At 37.7% G+C, this 26,498-nt stretch overlaps 1 protein-coding gene across 1 annotated transcript in view; it reads left to right on the plus strand.

Moving 5' to 3' along the window:
- Oseg4 (intraflagellar transport protein Oseg4) overlaps positions 1-26,498 on the plus strand; it is a 337,827-nt gene that overhangs the window by 272,393 nt on the left and 38,936 nt on the right. Inside the window, exons 18-21 of the mRNA XM_067152561.2 lie at positions 21,438-21,561; positions 21,646-21,783; positions 21,933-22,093; positions 22,173-22,300. Of these exons, the coding sequence (XP_067008662.1) occupies positions 21,438-21,561; positions 21,646-21,783; positions 21,933-22,093; positions 22,173-22,300 (551 nt within the window). The remainder of the gene's footprint in view (positions 1-21,437; positions 21,562-21,645; positions 21,784-21,932; positions 22,094-22,172; positions 22,301-26,498) is intronic.

The following is a 26,498-nucleotide window of genomic DNA, read 5'->3' on the forward strand; positions in this document are numbered from 1 at the left end:
CATTAGATTATTCAATACACACACAATCACTAGTGAACCAACAATGCATATACTTCCAATTATACGTAGATGTTTGCGAGATACCGACAATTTCTATTATGTATCGCATTGCTCTCCTTGTAATGGCTTTGCCGTGTACAACTCTAAGTGTTTCGTTGTTATTTCACCGTATTTGCACTCATTTACCGCGTACATATCACCTAATAACTTCTTTTCACATTCAATTTACATAGAGTAGTATTGTGCTCATTTAGCAACAACTTTTCTTAAGTTTCCGTGTATCAGTTTCACTCTACCATTACATCGACACCAACAATGAACAATGACCAGGCTTTGTATTGTGCCCTTTTGTTTTAAAACAAGACATGAAATAACAGAATTACACACTAGATGTGGAAGTTTATCTTAAGTACCTACTTACATCTATTGATACCTAGGTGTCACCACCGTCCTTATCAACAACTATCGATGTTTTACATTGCATAACATTACCCTTGTATGTACGATCTTTGGTTTCGGCTTATTTTATACATTTTCCATTTTACATTTAACTTAATTTTAACGTTATTTACATGTATTTACACTACTTTCCACTCAAAGATGAAAGCAAAGTCTCTCTCTTCACGATCACTTCTTCGCGTATTCAACGTATGTAGTTGAGTTCTCGCCTAGACTGTTCCAGCGCCATGTTTCCGGACCTCGTGCTTGCTGTTTTCATTCGCATTGTGGCGCATGTTCCACATGGAAACGGCACAATACGTTTTCTTTTCGTGGTCCCTCCAAAAATGCAGAATCGAAGTTCCACTGTAATCTCCCTAGTGTTATCTTGCTCATAGCATTGTTTGCTCATTGAATATTTTCTCACCATTTTGTTTTATTCTGGGCATCAGTCAAATGCATGCTGCAGATTCTCATATCTGCATTGATGATGTCCTGCCATTATTGCTTAGGTCTCTCTCAGGATCACTGGCCTTTAACCTTAAGGTTGTAAGATATGTTGAAGACAGTTCCAGGTGTTTTTCTTAAGACATGGCCATACGATTGTAGCCATCCTTCTTGCATTTTCTCCTGAATTGGGTTATATCAGACTGCCTTCTCGGTGGGTCATTGTTGATATCCCTTTCAGACTTGAAAGAAAACTGGAGGTGTGAATTTTTGTTTGTATGTAAAAAACTTACTAAAAAGCTCTTAAATACATGTGTTTACAGTTTATTTTACAAAATAAGAACTGTCATTTGATAAACAACACCCACACAGGACTTAATTCACTACTCACAAAAAAAATATCAGCCCACTACGTGTGAATAAACACATATACATGATCAAATGTTCTAGTTTACAGTGTGAAACTATTTAAAACATATAAAATCTTACACATTACATTTCTCACGTAGAGTACAAGTTCTGTTTTCACAGTCCTTTTGGTGGCTGCACCCAGCACTCCCGCATACACTACCTGTAGGGAAACCTAGCCCGCACATTGTGCATATCAACATTCAAAACCTCATGGTATTATGTACGATGTTGTAAGTTCACAATTTACATTCGCTAAACAATTTACACACCTCATTGATTACAGTCTGATATTCTGTAAAGCTTATGGATTAATATGAATGCATTAAATAAATACTTTAGGCATTACTGCTTCCTGCCATCTTGCCTATGAACTGTATTTTTAAACTCTTCTTCCTGCCCACTGGTGGCCAAGCACTAAATAAAAACAACTGAAGTACATGCTATGTGTCCCGCACAAGCACTGCAGTCCGGTCTAGTATCAAGAAAACGTCAAATAAGCTCAGACATAAATAAAATACAAACCCGCACAATTGTTATATTCTATTAACTTTATTGTCCATATTGATGGTTAAAGTATTCACAAATATAAAGACAGGAACTTTTCACCTAATCAGTACATTTATTCTATTATAAAGACTTAAAACATGCTAATATGTCAGTATCGGTTTCGACCCTGTTAGTGGGTCATTTTCAGCTGAAGAACCTATCGTCTTAACAATGACAACTTATAATGCTAAAACACAGCTTGTCTTAATTATGAATGACTCATGCTAACTTAAGGTGATGAATTGTGATAATAAAATATGATTGGAAAAATGGTTTTTAAATTCTGCAAAGTTCACAAGTTTGTTTTGATGCTGACCTTGATGTTCACTCATTTAAACCAGTGTTGCATTTTTGACACACTTATTTGAAAAGGTTTCAATGTTGAGCTGGTAAAATATTACTATGTTAATTGCATATGATTAATGTTAAAATAATGATATGTTATGATAATAAAATGTGCTTGAAGGAATAACTTCAACAGTCTAGAAAGTTCATCAGTCTATTAAAACACTGTTCTTGATGTTTGTACATATTCTCACTCATTCAATCCATTGTTTCAATTTATACACCTTTTTTAAAATATAAAATCTCTTATAGCTAAGTCACGTTGTGCTGTATTTATAAATTCCGCGTCCTTAGGAGATTTATTATTGTATGATGGTGTATGTTAAGGAGCTTGTATAATGACTTCATAAGCTCATCTGAGAGTCAATTTGTTGGGTTTTGAAGTACTGTTAACTAAAGTGCAAATTCTTCATACTCGCGTTCATTGTATTGTGTCAAAAGATTGTTGGCTTAGCCTGTCCTTGTGTGCTAGTCATATTATTATTATTATTATTCATTTGTATTTTTTTAAATTATTATTATTTTTATTTGTGTAGATGCGCTCCACAGGTGCTACAGTATTACTCCGTAACTGAAAACTATATACATTGTCTTTTAAAAACAATGAGAAATTACAATTGCAATTCCACGGCAGAGTACAGTGGGAAAAAAATCATACGCGGAAATAAGAGCTACGACCTTCATCACATTGTGAAAAGCACAGATTACTCGAGTGTACTTATACAGATAAATAACACATAACTCCCAGCATATTAAAACAAACACCCATGAACTATTTAAAGGTAATACTCTACTTGCCAACTCAGTTTGTCGGTTAGTGGACTTTCGAAAGCTTGCGTGAATATTTGGCAGATGTTCGAGATTGTAAATCTTGCCAGATTTCTTTCATTCTGAAGAAAAATCGGCCCTTGAGATAATGATAAACAAGTCTGGGGATTATATCCATAACATTTTGAAAACTACAGCCAGCTCCTGAAGGATCAACTGAAATTTTGTCTATGGAATCTATACAATCAAAAAATATTTTGCCCCACATCAATATTGAGTTCAGTTTTCCACCAATTATTTTCTCGGCTTGGAAAAGAATGTCACATACACCTTTTTGAAGAGTGTGTTATAAGCACTTCATTATTGTTTCATATAGTCTTTTATTTCGGTGAGAACTGAATATGTACTTTGATTACGTCACATAGAGAAAGGGCACAGGGCGAACACTTAATAAAATAGAAGAGTGATTAACAACGTACCCAGCCAAATGGTACACTAAACACTTCCCAATCGAAGAGTTTTGTCTGACTCGTTGGCTAAATGGTCAGCGTACTGGCCTTTAGTTCAGAGCGTCCCGGGTTCGATTCCCGGCCGGGTTGGGGATTTAACCTCCATTGGTTAATTCCAATGGCCCAGGGGCTGGGTGTTTGTGCTGTCCCCAATATCCCTGCAACTCACACACCACACATAACACTATCCTCCACCACAATAACATGCAGTTACCTACAAATGGCAGATGCCGCCCACCCTCATCGGAGGGTCTGCCTTACAGGGGCTGCACTCGGCTAGAAATAGCCACACAAAATTATTATAATCGAAAAGTTTCGAACTGCACTGTCAAATTCAGGTACAGAGCTTTCCCAGTCTTCAATATTTACTGCATCTTGAACCACAAATTTTTGCTTTTTGGAAGTTTTCACTGATTGTTTCACTGTCTTGTTATGCATTTCCACATTCCGGGCTAACATACGCATCTGATTAACATACAAGGTGAAGATCATCTTCCGTTGAGGTGTGCAATTTTCTCCTACATTTAAAGCCTGCTTTATAGGGATCTAGCTCGAATAAAATTTTGATTAGCATTTTTTAGGCTCCTTTTGAGTGATAATGTTGTATTTTCGGCATCAGAAAGTACACTAGAATAACCCAAATTTTGATGAACAGTAGACTGACCTTTTAATTCTCCATTCGCTGCTGCACTCCCGTCTTCAATCTTCTTTCCTCTTTTCCTGGTGGTGTCTAGGTTCTTTTTCCTGTTGGGAGTTTCAAGGGACCTAATCTCACTTGAAAGGTATTTTGGCAAATTGGGGAAAATGTGAGGTACTGCTCCTCGACGTAATTTCAATCTCACACGAGAGATAGCCACTTTTTCACCATTCACTATAAAATTACCTGATTTTACTATCAAATCATCAGAGATATGAACTTGACAAATTCTACTATTACACGTTAAATCAGTATCCTTTCATGGAATAGCTCTGGCCCATTTTTCAAATGTATTTCTATCCTTCGATGGTGAAATTAACCACATATCATTAACTATTCTACCATAGCCTGACTTACAGCCAGGCACAAAACAGTATGGCATGTTTAACTATTAATTTAATCAAGCCATATAGGATACGTGCTTTAAGTACACAACACACAATGAACTGAGTTTAGGAACTGAAAGCAAAGAAAATTCAACTTATTGACTGAAATATCTCGCACAGTAACATCTCCCGCACTTTCCTATACCCAGCTTGCCGGAACTACTGGAGCATGTGTTGGACAGAATCGCTTGCAGTGGCGGGGCCACAAACTACCATGCTATAACGGCTGAGTCCTCAAACTTGGTTCTTCTATTCGTCATGATTAGAGCCCAGATTTCCATGCACTATCAAATCTCAAAATAAGCATGCATTCATGCACTGTCATATAGCAAAACATGCACAATAAAGTGGAAAATATGCACTATTGCAACCATACCACCCACGCCATTGCCCCATAGAACCACATGACAGCATCATTGTCCCCATAATTTCGGGCTACCGCCATATAGCACCATACGCCAAGGCGTTCGATGGTATGGGACCTTTTTAGTCTAGAGTCAAATGCCACCTCATCTATAAAAACGAAGAAAAAATAAACTTCAAAGTGATGGGTGAGCAAAAGCTCTTTCGACCGTGCAAGGATCAACTGCACTCCTCCATTCCAAAGAATCAAACCAACGGCCTCCCAGGGCCACGGTGCGTTCACGACAAAAGATCAAAATATAACACTTAACTAACTTAAAGGCACAAATAAACGGAGGGAAATTTAGGATGCAATGTTTTTCCGGCAAAATGACAGGCAAAGAAAAGTAATAATAATAATAACTTAAATGTTTCCACCTTTTCAATACAATATATTCACAAATTTACAAAATTATACGGTACTAGTTTCGACCCATCTAGGGGTCATCATCAGCCGTATTGAAGCAAAGATCATTTGTGGCGAAATCCTAAGACAATATTATTTTAAAGAATAACAAGTGACATGAGATGTTATGGTAATAGTTAATAATACAAGGAATATACATAATAAGAGGTTTTTAACAAAGAATAAAGTATAAATGGGGTGTTGTAAAAATTATAATCATGGAAATCAGTAAGTTCTTGTATTGAAATGAAATATGGCTTAGGAAGAGGGCTTAAGGTGGGGCTGAAGGGTGCGGGAGAAAGTGTAATTGTCTTGGAAAAGTACCTTTGATTAAATTTAGGATTGAGTTTAGGTTGGCTGCATTATTGTTTCTGAGGAAAGTGATAAATAGATCGAAGAGTATGTTGGGTTTCTCTGAGATTTCATTGAGATTGTGACTGGCATTAAAGTATTGGTCTAGGTGTATGTAGTAATTTTCCATTATGTTCAGTAAAGGGCCCTTGTTTGCTAATACGATGATGTCCATGTCTTGTTCAATATTGGTGAAATTATGGTTATAATCTTGCATGTGTTGGCCGATGGCTGAAAACTTGTTGTATTTTATTGCGTTAGTGTGCTCGTGGTATCTGATAATGAAGTTTCTCCCGGTTTGCCCGATGTAGGTTTTTTTACAGGTGGTACATTTGATCCTATAAACTCCTGATTTTAAAAAACTGCTGGTCTTGTTGATGTGTGAAGTATTGTATAAAACATTCATGTTCTTATTGTTGGTTTTGAAGGCTATTTTAACGCCTTGTTTCTTAAAGATGTTGGTTAACTTGTAGATATCATTGTTGAACGTGAAGGTGGAAAATGTTAGAGTTTATAGGATCAAATGTACCACCTGTAAAAAAACCTACATCGGGCAAACCGGGAGAAACTTCATTATCAGATACCACGAGCACACTAACGCAATAAAATACAACAAGTTTTCAGCCATCGGCCAACACATGCAAGATTATAACCATAATTTCACCAATATTGAACAAGACATGGACATCATCGTATTAGCAAACAAGGGCCCTTTACTGAACATAATGGAAAATTACTACATACACCTAGACCAATACTTTAATGCCAGTCACAATCTCAATGAAATCTCAGAGAAACCCAACATACTCTTCGATCTATTTATCACTTTCCTCAGAAACAATAATGCAGCCAACCTAAACTCAATCCTAAATTTAATCAAAGGTACTTTTCCAAGACAATTACACTTTCTCCCGCACCCTTCAGCCCCACCTTAAGCCCTCTTCCTAAGCCATATTTCATTTCAATACAAGAACTTACTGATTTCCATGATTATAATTTTTACAACACCCCATTTATACTTTATTCTTTGTTAAAAACCTCTTATTATGTATATTCCTTGTATTATTAACTATTACCATAACATCTCATGTCACTTGTTATTCTTTAAAATAATATTGTCTTAGGATTTCGCCACAAATGATCTTTGCTTCAATACGGCTGATGATGACCCCTAGATGGGTCGAAACTAGTACCGTATAATTTTGTAAATTTGTGAATATATTGTATTGAAAAGGTGGAAACATTTAAGTTATTATTATTATTACTTATATATTGTTCAATACGGACCAAAAACATGAAATTCATAACCATCAAGGCAAAGAAAAGTTTTTAAAAACCTATTTATTATTCCTTGATAAAATCACGATTAATTGAAATTAACCCTGTATAATTCTACTATAATGAAAATAAAATATGCAATGTCCGATGGACTAAATACAAATTTATAATTCATATTTGTTAATATTTATCGATTAAATATCAAAATTGTTTGTTCCATTCACTTTTGGACATGACAATAAGTATTACATTAAATAATCAGTACAAAATCCTTTTTAAGAACAGAACTATCCTTATAAATGCGATAGTTCTCATTACAATCCTTCTTCACTATTAGAAGAAACAATTATCTATGCGAAAAATTGGAGACAACTTGGAATGGTCGCCTAACTCATTAATTATACTACTAAATAAATAAACAAAAGAATAAGCGAACACTAGTGGATAAAATCATAATCATCAAAATAAAATTTGACTGATGTCAGGTCCAGAAATCGAACCCACATCATAATGAATCCGATGACAAATAACGAGACACAGCCCATTTTGGAATCCAAACAAAAAAATTAAACACAACTCAAGGAGCATATGTTTCAAGAAACATGTACATGTATTTTAAAACAAACTATAAACAATATATGCATGCAACTGGCTGTATAACGTAAAAAAGAAACTGTGTGACAAAGAAAATCCATGGTCTGCCTTGGAGTTCGAAACATGAACGAGTTAAAAGAATCCTTTAAATGTAATCGGGTTTATGCGAAACTCCCTGCATTCAGTCTTAGTGGACAGGCTTGAACAATAATATTGGCAGTGACCCTACTCACAAGGGAAGTGCTAATGCACCCTTTCTAAAATCATAAATCATACAACGTCTAACCACACCAAATAATGGTCGGCCGCAGAATACTTCTTGTCAACAACTCGAGGCGAGTCCAATCGTCTCCCTTAAAATACATCATGGTAAATAATGTCATTTCAACTGATATCCTCATATATTCCAAAGCTCCACTGGCTTATTAATTCACTGCCCTGTTACAATTCTTTAATTCAATATCAAGCCACTATTCATCTTTTCAATTTCACATCCATGGACTTAGAATGTCCAGGTTCACATCCATCCGACTACATAGAATAACGCAGCCTATGTTTTCCTACAGTTTGAACTCAGACAAAAATCAAATATGGATTTAAACATATCCATAATATTATTCTCATATTACAGAAAAGCAAATACTTGACATAAAAGGAAAACATTTATCTAAAATGGGAGGGTGTTTGTTCGTTGTCCAGGCTTGTCACAAGTTGCGCATATATTTAATACAGCCCTGTACATATTCTTATCATGCAAAATTACATTAAAACAAGAGTGCTTTCCTATCTTCATGATTATTATGCCGATAGTGCATTTTGAAGACACTGTCACCATCATCTTCTTCTTATGATGCCGTCTCCCTTCGAAGGTTGGCGATCCAATTGATTATGATTACACGCGAAACGGCAGCACGGAAGATTTCTATCGACGTATGACCATACCACTGCCGCAAGTCTTTCAGCCAGGAATTTCTCCGTCTTCCCACAGATCTTTTCCCATCAATCTTCCCTTGAATGATCAGTCGGAGAAGTTCGTACCGTTCACCTCTCATGATGTGCCCGAGGTAGCTGAGCTTACGCTCCTTGATGGTTATGAGAAGCTCTTTCTTCTTGTTTAAGATGTTGAGGACTTCTTCATTTGTCTTCTTTTCTACGCAAGATATTCGGAGTATTCTTCTGTATAAGTACATTTCAAAAGATTCAATACGCTTCTCCAATAAAGGGCTAAGTGTCCACCCTTCGAAACCATACAGAAGGATAGGAAAGACATAACAACGTAGCATTCAAACTCTAAGCTGGAGGTTGAGTTCTCGGCTGGTGAATAAGGTCTTTATGGTATTGAACATATTTTTTTGCTTGTCCAATCCTGGATAAGATTTCGCATTTTGAATCACAATGCTGGTTCACTAGAGTTCCAAGGTATTTGATAGAATATACTTGTTGGACGGTGTTGTTGTTGATGTAAAGGGAGGCCTGTTTTGGTGTTTTTGAGAACACAATCAGCTTGGTCTTGTTAATATTCAAGGATAAACCGTAGGTTTCACTGGTCCTCACGCTGTTGTTTATAATGATTTGAAGATCACTAGGGTTGCTGGCTAACACAATAGTGTCATCAGCAAATCGGATGTTATTAATGACAAAGCCATTGATCTTGATACCTAGATTAACATCTTCCATAGCTTCTCTGAACACAGCTTCAGAGTAGATGTTGAAAAGGAGTGGGGACAGGATACATCCGTGGCGGACACCTCTTCGTATAGCTATGTCCTCAATAGTAGTTCCTTCTATTTTGACCTCTGACGTTTGATTCCAGTACAGATGGGAAATGATACGAAGATCACCAACATCTACACCAGTAGATTTTAAAATCTCAACAAGTTTTGCATGAGATACGCAATCAAATGCATTACCAAAATAGGCTTGAATATTCCATAAAATAAAATATACATATCACGGTTTGAAATAATCAATAATACAAATCTACATTTTTCCCACCTAATCTAAAGCACTCTCAGACTTACTGATATTTTTCCATTAAATCATGTACATGCATTAGATTAAATATTTTTCAGGCCCGAAATTTTAGCCCATATAATAGAATTTCAATTCCCATCTAGATGAATATATAAACAATATGAAGACCACTCACAAGTTCTCTCTCTCTAATTCAAGAATACATGCAATTTACATTACTAACCTAATTTATGTGATCTACATATTACATAACCGTGCATTTATTTAGATAAAAATTTATATTTTCTGTACTTATCATGTCATGAAATCCATGGTTCTGGCCCAGGGAAAGGCCCTTATCGTCACTTAGCCTCTCATGGCGCTGACGTGGATCACAGGTTCGAATCCACTTCTATTCCTGCTCAGCATGTTCATAATCCCAGGGACTTCTTCTTCACTGTAACAACTCTAATGACGTTGAAATAAGTTGCGTCACTCAAAACACAAATTTTCAAATCTGTAATACAGTTCTCGCGGTGATGTTACTTAAATACTTTCAATACTATCACTTGGAAAAGGTTTCTCACACCGCGTATTTGCAAAATGTTTATTATCCCTCCCAAGTACAGGCAAGGTCAGAACACCAGCGTACCGTGGGTCTGCCTTCAATCTTTCGCGTCAAGTGGATATTGGTGTCATCATGGCTGCCCCTTTCATAACATTACCCCTACACACACAATAGACGGCGGTCAGTCCCCACCATTTTTTTTAAATTAGTGGTTCTACGTGTTGTATGACATAGGTAATGTGCTCAAATGTGTGACTCAGTCTCTTAAGTACTCTTGTTATGTGCGGAAGACGCATCGATCGGCGGTTTATTTAAAATTTATTATCAAAATGATGCCTTTACGGGGATCCCCCGTGCGGAGTCTGCGTACTAAGTTGACGTGGGTACGCTACTAGTGGTTATATAATCAGATGGTAGCATATTTTTCCACATGTTAACATTTTATAAACTTGAATTTTGGCAGAGGTCTATTATGAAAACATATGACATGCCGAGATTTCCCTTACTAATTGTAATGCATATCTCGAAATCTTATCATACAAATCAAGCTTGCACGTTGGCATTGCCGTGTTTTGGCCATTTTTAGTGGGCGGAGTTATTAGTATTGATTTTCTTTCCTTGTCATTTTTCATTGCTCGCCCTCTATCTAGGGATTCCTCCAGTTATGACGGACTCGTGTTTACCAAGTTTGAGGCATTGTGCAAACAGATGCAACCTAATGCAACTTTCTGTAATATGTACAAGAAAGCTTAATAAAAGTTATCACTGCCTAATATAATTATTAAATATATACGTACATGTGACCAATTTCGGTCACACTATTGTAACGTGCGGGGAGACACTTAAAATACAATGACACTGTGATGTGCGTTAATAAGAACAGTGACAATGCAATTATTTTAAGGTTAGGTTTGGGTTACACTTAAGGGTGTCACGACAATTAGTTAAAATACCAAGAGATATACCCAGTTACAGTTAGATTGATTACAAGTATACGGTGAGGACCAATTAGAACTCAGACAGTATCCGTAGCACTGCTACACTAAGGCTGACTATAGACACGCAGTGATGGACGGGTTAGGTCAGTACATAAATTAGAACGAGTTTGGTACAACGATATGAAAACACTTTTAGCACAATAAGGAGCTAGGTCAACAAACATAACACTAGAAGCTCAGAGCGACGCACTAGTAAATAATCCTTTGGTACCAAGGTAACTGGTAAGTCTCGAGGCACAGTGACGTAGTAGGCGTTAGTCAAGTGACAGTTCAATGGCAGTAAGTACTCCGGTGCACAGCAATTACCGAAGATAATGCACCCAGAAAATCCAAGTAACTTATCACACAGAGTCACCACATAGAACCAGCGAAAGCAATAAGTAAATGCCAGTTATTTTTTTAAAAACAAACAACTTACCTCGAGGATGGTATGTAGAAGGTGCTTTTGGATCTTTGCAACCGTGACCAATAGTATTACAGTATCATGGTAATCTAACAATTAGTGCACTTTCATAAACACGAAAGGATAAGCCGAGGTTTTAGGAATATAGAAATTTAATTTAAACACAAAATGAAATACTACACCAGGTTGAACTAAACGAAGATTAATCAAGAGGTTTGCGAAATTAAAGATTCAAAGGGTGGAGCTAATAATAATTTACATGAATTCACAATCACAAGGAGAGAAATGAATTCTATCCTTACCACGATGTTAATCTGGAAATACCTGCATAAATTAACAGGACACAGAAAACAGGAAAAGCCCCAAAACGCGAAACATGAAAAACCTCACAAACCAGAGGTACAGCACGGGCACAAAACAAATTGGTTAACTCGAGAAATAGCAGAATACAGTTTTAAGAAATAATTTCAATGTGTGACACCACAGGGCCAGTGGAGACCAGAAAAGGGGAAACACGGTAATACATTTACCAATACTTCAGGAGCTTATCGGCGTGAGCAGGAATAACCGCTCGATATAATATTTCATAGGTTAGATCATATGCCCATAATCAGAAGGGCGTCACAAGCGCAGAGGAGTAATTACAATAAAATTCCACAGCGACTCAACCAGAGCCTTACAGGAAACGGAGAAGTTACTCCCAAATTCAACACTTCACGTACCAAATCACCATAGAGATCGCACGGATCTCACCATAAGAAATCAGTTACCGGGGAGAAATAAAGAAATCAATAATAATAATAATAATAATTCCCCAAAATTCCAAGTCAAGTTCACAAGAACCAACAGTAAACGTAGCCGTGTCAGTTTCCAGCAAAAAACATCAGTCAACTCCTTTAATCAAACAATGTCAATCAATCAATCCCAATGACAATAAAAGTCACCAAGGCAACCGTGAACTAAAATTAAAATTAGACGGTCAACGAGAAACCAAACACCGTTGAAGGGATTGGAATTCATTTTTCTCAGCTCCGTTAAGAAATAACAATTTACCACCCAGGGTGGTTGGTGATACAGGTTTAAGCTTATAGATCTGTTAGGCATATTTAGCTTGCCAAGTTTGAAATGGGTATAACCCTATACAGAATTACATTCTTTCAATAGAACAACTTTGATACCTTGCATAAAGGGAAGGTTAAATTAGCATAGCTGACCACTGAAAAATAAAACCGAGAACCAGAAGAAAATGAGTTTTTGAAAAGGGGTCAGTTATGGACTAGCGAGAATGACGGCTCCGAAGGAGAATCAGAACAGAAAAATATAACACAAGTTGAATTTACGTAAATAAAATAAGAATAGTCAAAAAAGGTCAGAACCTACCAAAATTACACCCCAAAAGGGGGAAAAACCAGGGAAAACCCTGGATTAATATAAACCCTCACATGGCACGTCCGTCCCGTACAAGGACAGGAAACAAAATGCAAAATGGCTTCCACAACACTCGTCAAGGCCCCGCCGTTATCGCTAGTAATAGGGAGCGAGTGGAGGGGGGAAGGAGGAAAATAGCCACAATTAAAGCAGCATGATACAGAGGTACACAGACAAAGATATGTATACCTCTGCTAACAATTTAAGGAGGACATGTTTGAAGGAGATTAAACATAAGGTATTAACCTTACACTATCAAAATTGAGTTCAACATGGTTACATTTTCAGTTCCTTTTGAAACATTGTACGACAACTAATTTCTCCAAATTGTGTCTTCACTTAAGCTCATCCGTTTATCTGTCAGTAAATTCTTAAACACAGAAAATGATCTTTCTATGTCACAAGAAGTGACAGGTGCATACTTAAATGAGGACATTTGGGACAAAGTGATGTCAAATTGTACATTTTTTCCATTTTCACCACACAATATGTCTTTTATAAGCCTGATGAATTCAAAATCAGGATTTGACTGGATGACTTTGTTCAGCTTATCTCTAGCTGCCGCAGCTACTTCTCCGTGCGATGATTGCAGACACGTTTGAATGTCTTCAATAACAGCTAAAGATTCTACAAGGGGTAGACCTGTAGCTTCCAGCTTCATTATTACAGCAGGCACTCTGCCAAAATTTGATTTTATATACATTAAGTCTTGCTGCACATTCCTTTTGCCAAATTCCACTTGTGCATCTTTAATGCAAGCAGCGTCATCTACTGGAAAACTGTCTACAACCTAAAACCAGGAAAAAAAAATAAATTAAGTGATATTACGTCTAATCAGTGGCATTAAGTTAATTTATGGTAAATTAAAAAATCATTACGTTTGCCTATTTTTACCAGTAGTCAGATTAATGATTTCTTATCGACTTAACAGCTTCGAAATTATTGCAGTAAAAGATTGCAGCATTTAGCCAGGTTCCCCATCTTGTTAGAATAGGCTGTGGTGACAAAGGCAAATCTGGCAAGCTCTCTCTGTATGCAGCAACATGAGCAGGAGCTTTCAGGAATATCTTTAATATGAAAATATTGTGTCAGTATATGGTTTAGAATTATGAAATTATCGCTTTTCAGAATACAATTTAATTAATATTCAACACTATATTTTATGCATTTATTTACCTTCTTTGTGGAAGAAATCAGTGTATTCACGTTCTCATACTTAAGACGTATTGTTTCTGCCACACGATGCAGCACATGGGTGAAACATGTAACGTGCTTCAAATTGGTAAAATATTTTAAGGGTTTTTCCAGCCTTCACCATATATGGTGCAGCATCACTCAACAGTGACGACTTTTGGCAAGAAACGGAAAACGAGAATAGGTTTTTGGAATGTCAGAACCCTGAGAGAGCTCAGTAAATTGAAACAAGTGGCTAAAGTGATGGAGGAATACATGCTGGATATCCTCGGATTAAGTGAAGTACGGTGGCCAGACTTCGGAGAAATACAGACTCTTAATAGGTGAACATTCCTGTATTCTGGGCAAATGGGGGAAGATGCAGAACATAGAGAAGGTGTAGGATTGCTATTGAATGAAACTGCAAAGAGGAGCCTCCTTGATTGGAAACCCATCTCAGAAAGACTGATGACAGCTCGATTCAAGACCCGGGTTCGCAATGTGACTGTGATCCAGTGTTATGCTCCCACAGAAATGTCAGAGATTGAAAAAAAGGGAAGAATTCTACTGCCAGCTAAATGAGACTATTAAGAAAGTTGGAAAGAGAGATATTATTATTGTGATGGGGGATTTAAATGCAAGAGTTGGTTCTAACAATGAGGGACTGGAACAAAATTTTCATTGATTTCTGTGCTAGCCATGATTTGGTAGTGGGTGGCACTTTATTCCCTCATAAACGATGCCATAAGGTTACATGGGTGTAGCCAGATCAGGTTACAGAAAACCAGATAGACCACATCGCCATAAGTAGAAAGTTTAGAAGATCCTTGACTGATGTTAGAAATAAAAGAGGTGCAGATATTGGAAGTCACCTGGTAGTTGCAGAGTTTAAAATGAAAATTGTGGCAAGTGGAAGGAACTTTGAAAGGCGAAACAAGAAATTTGATTCAGGTAAATTGCAAGATGAAAGTAAAAGGAAAGAATTCCAGATAGAATTAAGAAACCGCTTTGAAGCTCTTGCTGTTGAACCAGAACTTATGATGGATGTTGAATTATCATGGAAGAAAGTCAAGGACACATATTTAGATGTTAGTGAGAAGGTGCTTGGATTTCACAATTATCTCAAGAAGGAATGGATGTCTGATGATACTTGAAAAAAAAAATAGAGGCTAGAAATCTAGTTAAGGCTAAAATTAATATGCATAAAACAAGACAACAGAAATCCGCAGCACAAAAGGAATATGTGGAAGCTGATAAGAGTGTGAAGAAAAGTGTAAGAAAAGATCAACAGTGGGTAGATGAACAAGCACGAATGGCAGAAGAGGCATCAGCAAGGGGAGATGCTAAGGAATTGTATAGTATCACAAAGAAACTGTCAAGGAGAGGATTTATTAGGAATAAACCCATTAAAAACAAGAGAGGTGAACTACTGACCACCCGGGAAGAACAGCTACAGAGATGGAAGGAACATTTCTCAGAGTTGCTCAATAGAGATACAGAACAGAATGATAACCAACAAATGGAACCAGTAGATAGTGACCCAAGAATAAATTTACATCCTCCAACCTGTTCAGAAATAGAGAAGGCCTTGAAACAGATAAAAACTGGAAAAGCACCCGGTATGGATAATATCGCACCAGAAATACTTAAAGCAGATATTGAGACCTCGGCAAAATTATTGCACCCCCTGTTGGAAAGGATCTGGAATGAAGAAAAGCTACCAGCTGAATGGAAGAAAGGCCTGATTGTTAAGATACCAAAGAAAGGGGATATTACTAAGTGTGATAACTGGAGAGGAATTACATTTTTGTCGGTGCCAAGTAAGGTGCTTTCAAGGATCATTTTAGAGCGGGTGAAGGATGTTGTGGAATTGCGCCTTAGAAGGGAACAGGCTGGTTTTCGTAAACACCGTAGCTGTGTCGATCTCATAAACACTTTGAGAATCATCTTGGAACAAAGTACAGAATGGCAGAACACCCTCTACTTGACTTTCATTGATTTTGAGAAGGCCTTTAACTCTGTAAATAAAAGAGTTATGTGGCAAACACTTGAAGAATATGGTATACCACAAAAGATTCTGAATATTATAAAGGATATGTACGAGGGTTATAAATGTCAGGTTCTGCATATGGGAGATCTTACTGAACCAATAGATGTGACCTCGGGAGTTCACAGGGCTGTATTCTTTCTCCGACGCTTTTTCTACTTGTGTTGGATAGTGTGCTCAGGAGGGTGTATCGAGGTCGGAAAAGGGGGATCCAGTGGGGCTTACAAGATAGGTTAGAAGACCTTGTTTTTGCAGATGACATTTGCCTACTGGCTCACTGGTTCAGAGATATGGAAGAGAAGATTAAGCGGTTGAAGGAGGAGGCAGAGGATGCTGGACTTAAAATAAATATTAATAAGACCAAGGAGATGAGGGTCAATTCCAAGATTGATGATAAATTGTCTATAGATGATAAAGAGGTAGAACAAGCAGACTCCTTCATATACCTTGGGAGTATGGTTACTATGACTGGAGGAGCAGAAGACGACATTAAGAGTCGTATCAGGAAAGCAAATGGTGCTTTTGTTCAATTGTATCCTATATAGAAAAACAAGAACATTTCTAGAAAAACTAAGCTATGACTTTTTAACACAAATGTTAAGTCCGTTCTGCTTTACAGCTGTGAAACGTGGAAAGTTACCCAGAAGACGACTAAACAGCTGCAAGTCTTCGTGAATCGCTGTCTAAGACGTATCATCAACAGAAGATGGCCGGATGTAATTTCAAATGAAGATCTATGGGAAGAAACTAACCAGCAGCCAATTGAAATGCAGATAAGGGAGAGAAAATGGCGTTGGATAGGACGTACTTTAAGGAAGCACGCTGGAGCCATTGAAAAGACAGCGCTCGATTGGAACCCCCAAGGCGCTAGAAAGCGCAGACGTCCGAAGAAGATCTGGAAAAGGACGATCGAAGAGGAATGTCTAACAATGGGAAAAACTTGGAATGAAGTGAAGAGGTTAGCCAACAATAGGAACAGGTGGAAGTGTTTCACGGAAGCCCTATGCTCCAGGAGGAGCAACAGGAAATAAGTCAAAGTAAGTAATCACTCAACAGTAGGAGAACTCTTTCCTTATTTAAATTATTTGGCCACAAAATTCCTGAAATATCAGTAAAAGTACCTATTAGAATTCATTTCAATTTTAAAACACGATATGCATCATTTTGTATGATCATGTACTAAAATTAATGCGACTACTTTCATCGAAGAAGTTCGCAATTGAAGAATGGTTTGCTTTTTGTAGAACTTTGTAGCACACAAGATGAGCTTGACCAGGTCCATTCTCACTTAACTTCCCAACTATCAAATTGGCAACATATCGACCTGCTGAGTCTGTAGTTTCGTCCACAGAATCCCATATGTTTGAATCTCCCAAGTTGTTTCGAATTTCATCTAAAACCTACTTGGCGAAATCATAAAATACTATTCATGTAAGTTAAACAGAGCAAGTTTGAGGTTACTTTTTTATAAAATTAATTCCACATTTCCAAATAATATTAATTGAAGAACATTTAAAAAGTAGCGTAAATAAATTAATAAAAATCTACTTTTCCGTACTTGTGCATATGAGATCGGTAGATATTTTTTTCTTAAGGTTGTTGGATCTGGGATATCATGTTTCAAATACTTATAGAAAAATGACTTCAATACGGGATTTGCCAGTTTTTCAAGCGGTATATTTGCCCCCACTAGAGCATCACATAAATTCATAAAAAATGGCTTTGGGCTTGGCATAGCTGGTGTTGTGGTAATAAATGTTGGACACATTCCGTTGTGGTTTCCTTTCGTTGCTTCATTTTTGCAGTATGTGAAACGGAACTTAGATGTTGATCAACTAGAAACGTTTTTGAACATTTAATCTTCAAACGGAACATGTGTCGTTCTTTTTACGTGTGCATTTTCCAGGAATAGTCAAATTTAAATAAAGTGGGTCACTGCCCAGTATAAGCTGCTAATATAAATATTTGAAAGAAAATAAACTATTAAAGACAAGTAAAAGAAAGCACGTGTACTTACACCTTTATTGCAACAATCACAATAAACTACATCGTCATCCATTCTTAGGAATTCCTTTCATTCAATCCATGTAGACACGTGGTCTCTTCTTGCACTTTTAACAGGCGGCATGACAACACTTCACAGCACAGTCCAACACAAAACTGCAATCTGCAGCATGCATGCGTGCTGCTTACCAACTGTCTTCTTTCTTTCAATCATTCTGGGCTGATACGTGTGACGAGTGAGAGTTCCGGGTAGGAAATTCCAGGTTAACAACGGAAGAGGGTTCAGTAAAAAACCAAGTTTTGTAAGCCACTATCTCATTAACACGGCATCACAGAAGTGTGATACAAGTTTTGTTTTATTCGTCTAACATAGACGAAAAACATGAGCCGTCATTTAATTATGCACAATTTACAGTTCAATTTATAGCAATTTATACTGGGATACCTTATTTCTAAGAATTACAGCGGTCAGCATCAGACCTTCCAGCTTACGTCAACGTTTACTCAAGCAACAGATAAGAAAGTGCTTGGCTAATTGGATTATATGATTTGTACAGTATGTACTAACTTTGGTTATCAGGTAGGATGCCATGAATACATTCTATTTCTATCCGTCTCTCAATAATAGACATATAACGTGGTAGAACGGTAACAAATTCTGCTAACCAACATTCATGAAAGACTCTACCGGTATCATACAACTTAATATTATATATGCGCCAAAGTCCAAAGTCATATTATGCAATATAAACATCAAAATATTCACTGTTAAATCCAAAAATCTTCAAAATATGCATTATGCATGCATTTTCTCCTAAAAAGGCCAAAACATGCAAACATGCATGGAAAAAGAACGGTTATTTGGAATCATTAAGTCATAAAACGGATATTTGCAAAATTTGAGAAGTGTAACGAGCTTATTAGAAAACATGCATTTGCATGGAATTCTGGGCTCTAGTCATGATCATAGAGTTCAAGAGTTTAACTGTTAATATATCTTCCTCATTCTCAAGTGAATAGGCTGTTGACAGGATCAAGGTGTTAGACTTTGTGAGTATGGCACATACATGTTTACTGTGAGATACGAGGGTAATCCCAAAAAATAAGGTCTCCTAATTTTTTGTAAATACAGAACTCGGTTCGTGTGGCTGTTGGTCACAATATTGTGAAGAGTGTTTCCTGCGCTCGTATATAAACATGCGCAAGCCTCACTGAGGCACTCAGTCTTGGCTTGGCAGCCATTGAGAATGGAGCTACCATGGGATATTACCGCCAAGTGCGAAGTGCGCGCAGTTATTCGGTTTTGGAACGCAAAAGGTACTGAACCAGTTGAAATCCATCACCAATTAACGGAAGTGTATGGTGAGTCGTGCATGGATGTCAAAAATGTTCGTAAGTGGTGTAGAGAGTTTGCAGCTGGTTGGACTGAAATTCACGACGAACAAAGGAGCGGGAGACTGTCAATTTCCATCGAGACAGTCATGAAGGTTGAGCAAATCATGCGTGAATATCGGCGGATCACCCTGGATGATCTCTGCACTTTGGTTCCTGAGGTTTCCTGAAGCGCCGCTCACAGAATTTTAATGGAAAAGTTGAAATACCAGAAGGTGTGCGCAAGATGGGTGCCAAGCATGCTGACTGAAGACCACATGCGGCAATGAGTTGATTCTTCCCGCACATTTCTTCAACACTTTTTCAGCCGAACAGGACAATTTTTTGGACTCTATTGTCACAGGTGACGAAACCTGGGCGTTCCACTTTACACCTGAGACTAAGCAACAATCACGCCAGTGGCGGCATCCCTCTTCGCCAAAGCCACGGAAATTCAAGCAAACGCAGTCTGACGGTAAAGTTGTGACAATTGTGTTTTGAGATTGAAAAGGAGTATTATTGGTCGACTTTAAGCCCGCTGGGACCACAATTAACGGTGTCAGGTACTGTGAGACCCTGAAAAAACACAAACGGGCAATTTAGAATCGGAGAAGAGGAATGTTGAGCAAGGATGTAAACATTCTCCACGACAACGCTCGCCCGCACGTCGCCCGGCAAACCGTTGCTCTCCTGCAACAGTTTCAGTGGAACATCATCACCCACCCATGCTATAGTCCTGACTTGGCGCCCAGTGACTATCACTTGTTCCCTAAGTTAAAAGAACATTTGGCTGGAAAGAGATTCAGCACCGACGACAAGGTGAAAGATGAGGTTCACAACTTCCTGAAAAGCATGGCGGCGAGCTGGTATGACATGGGCATACAAAAACTGTGACAGCATCTTCAAAAATGCATTGGCCGAAATTGTGATTATGTAGAAAAATAGCTACATGTTCAAGCTGTAAAATGATGTAAATCATTGTAGAAATAAACAGGTCAATGTATTTATAAAGAAATAGGAGACGTGCCTTTGGTGTTAAAGGACATGATTGTCAATTTGGTTCTCATTTTGGGATTTCGTCATTACCGTGTTCTGGTGATAATAACAATAGCACTCCTGGATTGGAATAATCAGCTGGTATAATACTATTACCCAGGAATGCCTGAATACCTTATATAGTGCTTTTCATGTCTCCCTGTTACAAAATATAAGTTCATTATTAAGTTAAATATAGAAATATAGGAACAAGAAGAAGAACAAATTATAGGACAAACACAATAATAGGTCAGTGAGGGAAGAGGAAGCAATACTGTGCTGTATTGCAGTAGTCACATAAAAAAGACGACCACTGTCATAGACAAGTAAACACTGTAATTCTCTAGATGTAAGCAAATCAATGTGTGTGGTACTTACGAAAAATATTTTTGAGTCTCATCCTGCACAATCAATGCAACTTTTATAACTCCATTTCTTTCTTTCACTTAATTATTCAGCAGCAGTTTAGTTTTTGTAATTCTCTACCTATCTCTCCTTGCTCTACAAAAACAGGCTGAATTCGTTTTCTTACTTCTGAATTTATAAATTAGAAATACTGATATCTATTGGATATAAACATAATTGACAGGCAGAGTGTCTGTAGAATCAATAGAATGAATAGAACCTGTCCTCTCATCTGTGATACCAGTTCTCTTCAAGCATATGAGGGTAAAGACATCAGCATATATGATAATGAAATATATTGAACACGTTAATTTTAAAAACAGCTTTCAACAGATTAATTTCTTTGATTCTAATTTTTTACTTCACTGTCTGTAGATGTTTATCAAAAAAGCTTGTCTCATTCATGTGTGTTGTGTAGTTCTAATCTGAGTACTTTTCACTTCCCTTCATAAGAGAATATTGTTTCGTTTCTAGTTGGCTGAAACAGAAGCCAAGAAGAAGTCCAAACCTTTAAGACTGAAGAAGCTGTACGTCCTGGCTGCATTGCTTGTTGAGGAGCATCAGCAGCATATGAAACAGCAGACTTCAGGGTCAGCAGGTTAGGACATGTGAAGGTTCATTTTTATTTGTGAACTTGATACATACATTACAAGGTCCCAGGTCATCTTCACACTCTTTGCAGGTGGTCGTAGCAAAGCATTGATGGGACTCCTTGAAAGTGATGATCATGTGGATGTAGATACAACAATATTGGATAATGCTTGGAAGGGAGCTGAGGCATACCATTTTTTCATGTTGGCACAACGGCAACTGTATGGAGGTATGTTGTTATGGTCTTCTTTCTGTATTTAGTTGGTCTGTCATTTCCAGTAACAATATTTAAATCTATGTTAGATGCTCAGGTTCTCTTTGATTGTTTAGTTTTGTATGCATCATCTAGTGTGTTCATTGCAGTGTATTATTTTGTAGGATATGTGGATGCAGCTATGAAAACAGCTCTTCATTTGCACGAATACGAAGATATCTTAGGTACTGAGGATATTTACAGTATGCTTGCCTTAGCTAGTTGTGCCAACAGAGCATTTGGTACTTGTTCCAAAGCATTCATCAAACTCGAATCACTCGAGAAGGTATGTGGTATGTGAAATGTTTGGCTCATTTTAATAAGGTTAAAGGATTTGAAATTTATATGCTTATCCCTTACAACAGATTCCTGAGAGTAAAAAAGCAGAGTATGAAGCCTTAGCTATGGATATCTTCACAAAATATAGTCCAAAAGACTCTCGCAGCAGCAGTCGAGCAGAGTGCAAGAATTGTGAAACTATAATTCCTGACATGTAAGTTCTTAAGTAGTGACTTGTTCTTACTCTCATAGCAACTTGTTCAGTGGTCTGCCATTGTATTGAAGACAGGTATTTACAGAAACAGTTAATAAATGTTTGCTCAATACTGCTAGTGAGACACACTGCATCTGAAGGTATGTATCTCCAGCATTCTTCTTCTGTTATTATTATTATTATTATTATTATTATTATTATTATTATTATTATTATTATTATTATTATTATTATTATAGCTGCCTCTGTGGATCAGTGGTAGAGTGTCGGCCTCCGGATCCCAAGATAGCAGGTTCAAACCCGGCAGAGGTAGTTGGATTTTTGAAGGGCGGAAAAAAGTCCGTTCGACACTCCATGTCATACGATGTCGGCATGTAAAAGATCTCTGGTGACACATTTGGTGTTTACCTGACAAAATTCATTAAAATCTCAGCCACAGATGCCCAAGAGAGGTCCAATTTACTCTGTCTGCCATCTAGTGGGCCTAGAGTAAAACGGAACGTCGAAATTGACGAGCAGACAGCCAGATGGCGTCAAATTGAAATGTCTGCACACAGTAGCTGAGGCTATACGATTATTATTATTATTATTATTATTATTATTATTATTATTATTATTATTATTATTATTATTATTATTATTATCGTCATCATCATCATCATCAACAAGGTGGGGGATCCACTTCATTTGGCGTGTGGTATCAGTAGGACGTATGCCTACTTGTCTCATATCCTCAAGTAGGTAGTCCAACCACCACTTCTTTGGTCTTCCTCTGGGTCGCTGTTCACCAGAGCTGAGCACAAATGTATATTACACAAATAATGGCTAGCTCATGCTAGCACAGCCTTGGCCCTCTCATTTTATCTGGTTTAGAGCAGAATGCTGGCCTACAACAAAACAGCATGAGCAGATGCTAAATATGATGGTCTCTGGGAGCCACAAGGCTGGACTATGGGAGAATGAAGACATGCAGCACACTCTTAAAGGACAAGGGTGGACATAAGAAGAGCAATTCTGAAACAGTGGCAAGAACATTTCAGTGATATTTCAAATGTTGGTTCCCTCACCAGCCTATCCCTGAATGTCAGAAAACTGCAGGTCTCATTCCTCAGATCACAACCAGAGGGAGCCATTAATGCCATGAAGAATCTGGAAGTACCTGGTCCCAATGATCTTCCAGCTGATTTGTGGAAGCTCAAGGAACAGAAGTGTCGCAGTCATCATGAATTCTGATTGCCTCATGTCCACTGTCACCAATGCTGACAACCACGTTTGCATATCTCCTCTGCCTATGCTCGCTAAACAGGCTGTGATGAAGAGGAAAATGCTTAGTTCTGGAATGAGCTAAATGGCTACATTGGAAGTGCCAGTGATGGGTATGACTGCCGTGGAAACAAGGATATGGCTTGAGGAATGATCCTTCACTAGTTATTGTAAAATCCTGTTTCCTGACAATTGCAAGATGTAAAAGAAATACAAGATTCTTTTCTTCTTCATGGTGCTGGTGATTGGGTCAATCCCTTGATAAACAGTTTCATTAGGAAGGATTCTCCAGACTCCTTCGACCTGGTATTTTTTTATTCATGCACACTAACAAAACAGATATTCTGCTGAAAATGGAAGTGAAAATCTACAGCCTGTTTCCAGTTTCAGCCAGGTCAGGAATGGAATGAATGAAGCCCCCATCTAGCAGCGAGGATAGGAACTATGCCAGCTGCTGAAGCCCGTCACACTCCTCTGGGGCAAAGGTTAATGACTGACAGATGAAATGATTTTGGAGAGTGTTGCTGGAATGAAAGATGACAGGAAAAACTAGAGCAGCCAGAGAAAAACCTGTCCAGCCTCCACCTTGTGCACCTGTTAATATATTAATGTCCCCGCGGTGACTCCCACTATTACGCCGCGTTGGAGCATTAACTGAATATACACATGTTTAAATATTGCTCCGGCCACAAAATTTTAAGCATCGGGTCGAAAATCATACCTAGACTCTGAACCGATATATAATTTATGAACACGAGCTCCAACAACATGGTGCATATTCGCTTCTCAGGGTAAAGTTCGCTTCCTTATATTCCCATATGCTTTAAATAAATCGTGGATTCCGTTGAAGAGTATCCGTCCGTTGAAACAGTCGTTCCGTATCCATACGTGAAGGAAATTATCTAATCATCACCTAGTATCTAGCATAAATTATTTCAATAGATCCGTATATTATCATACTACTATATACTACAAGTTACTTAAGGAATAGAAACGCGAAATCAAAATTATATCTAGTTTATTAGCATGCTAATGTATAATAAAATTGAATAATATGCATCCATCGGCAATAAAGTAAGGAAAATCGTGTGAAATTACCAATATCATTCTCAAATGCTTGATTTGCGAGATAAACATATTTGAAAAATCTTTAGTTATCAACATATTTGCTTACATTTTCGTTAAGTTTCAAAAATATACCATATTTTCCATGTTTAAATTGATACAAGGGGAAAAATAGGGACCAGAACTTTATTAAATGAAGGAGGAGTGGAATATCTTCCTTTTAATATTGTTTGGGATTTTCTTTGGGGCTGTAACCGTACGTATGTACGATCCCCGAGTTTTTAGGTTAGGAAATTTTCGTATATAGTTTGTTAGGTTAAAATCATGTAATTTTGTTTATTTACCATGTAAAAACGTAATATTATAAGAAGAATGTATAGTTAGGGAATATTGCATATGTTCATCATTATATTTTGTATAAATTTCCGTTTGGGTAAGAGTCTGTAAATATGGCCTAGCCGTAAGGATTGTGCAACCGGGAAAACTGCGACTATATCGGGAAGGACGGTTGAAATCAGTTGGATGTGTTGCAACAGGTGGCTTGAAAACACGGGGTACGGCAGGTTGTATCGGTTGAAGAATTGGAGTGAATCAATGTGGACATACATGAGTGGACGGTCTATGTCACATCATATACTCGATAGCCAATGTGAGGGCTTTGTTTTGAGCGAGGTTTGTGTTGACAGAGTGACGCGGGAAGAAGTGCTGGTGTGAGCGTTGCTACCACTAAACTTTTCAGGACGCGATTACCACGTGTAGCAAGCACATATAAGTGGGTACGCGTGTACGGCGAGTCATTCTGATTCTGATTCTCATTGTGTTTCTGATTCTGATTATCATTGTGTTTCTGACTCTGATGCTGATACTGTGTGTTTCTCATTTGTACTGGTCTGCGGGAGCGACGTATTTGCGCAGTTTGCTATACGATCTGCTATTGTACGTGAGTATCTGTTACGGAGTGATCATGGTATAATCTCAACGACTTACCGGCTTTGCAGTGGACTTTCTGTAAAAGAAAGTGTTTGTTTGGAACTTGTCACCCGAGTATGCAGCTTCAGTTGGTGGAGAATTTTGCTGTTTGCTTGCCTCCGGACATGTAACGCTTTCTGTCCAGCCAGCAATTGTAAAGAATTCAAGACGACGAAGAAGTGTAAATAAGGTTAGGGATGCTGTTAGTAAAGAAGGTTGCATCCACGTGTAGAGAAATAGTCGTCGTACTTTTCTCTACCAGATTAGGATTCACGGTAACAGTGGAGTGCAGTGGGGCTCTTACCTGGAGGTATGTTAAAAGTATAATGATGTTCGATTTTTAGTGACGATTTTAATGATGTGTAATTTGCCTTTGTAGACGGCAAACGCGTAAATCTAGTGAAGAGATGATTTTGTTGGGTAGTATTGTGTATATTAGCTCTATGTAAACGGCCAGCACTAAGTGGGTTGCATTAGTGTTGATTTTGTTGGTCTTTGTCACATATTAGTTCTTATTCGATGTTCGATTTTTAGTGATGATTTTAATGATGTGTAATTTGCCTTTGTAGACGGCAAACGAATGAATCTCATGAAGAGATGATTTTGTTGGGTAGTATTGTGTATATTAGCTCTATGTAAACAGCAAGCACTAAGTGGGTTGCATAAGTGTTTATTTTTGTTGGTGTTTGTCACATATTAGTTCTTATTCTGGGAGTAAAGTCATAGAATCAAACTTTAAGCGAGTCTTTTGTCAGTGGAGTGAGGCTGAACCTGGCATGTTACCCAAATTTAATTTCAGGGGTTATATAGCAACAGGTAAGGTTACAAAGCAAGTCTGGAGCCTCGTCAGCCTGATGACCGTCGCCTTGGGAGAGGGAGTGGCTCGTTGCTCTACATAATT

This window comes from Anabrus simplex, chromosome 8, assembly GCF_040414725.1.
Source record: "Anabrus simplex isolate iqAnaSimp1 chromosome 8, ASM4041472v1, whole genome shotgun sequence".
NCBI classification, from domain to species: Eukaryota; Metazoa; Arthropoda; class Insecta; order Orthoptera; family Tettigoniidae; genus Anabrus; species Anabrus simplex.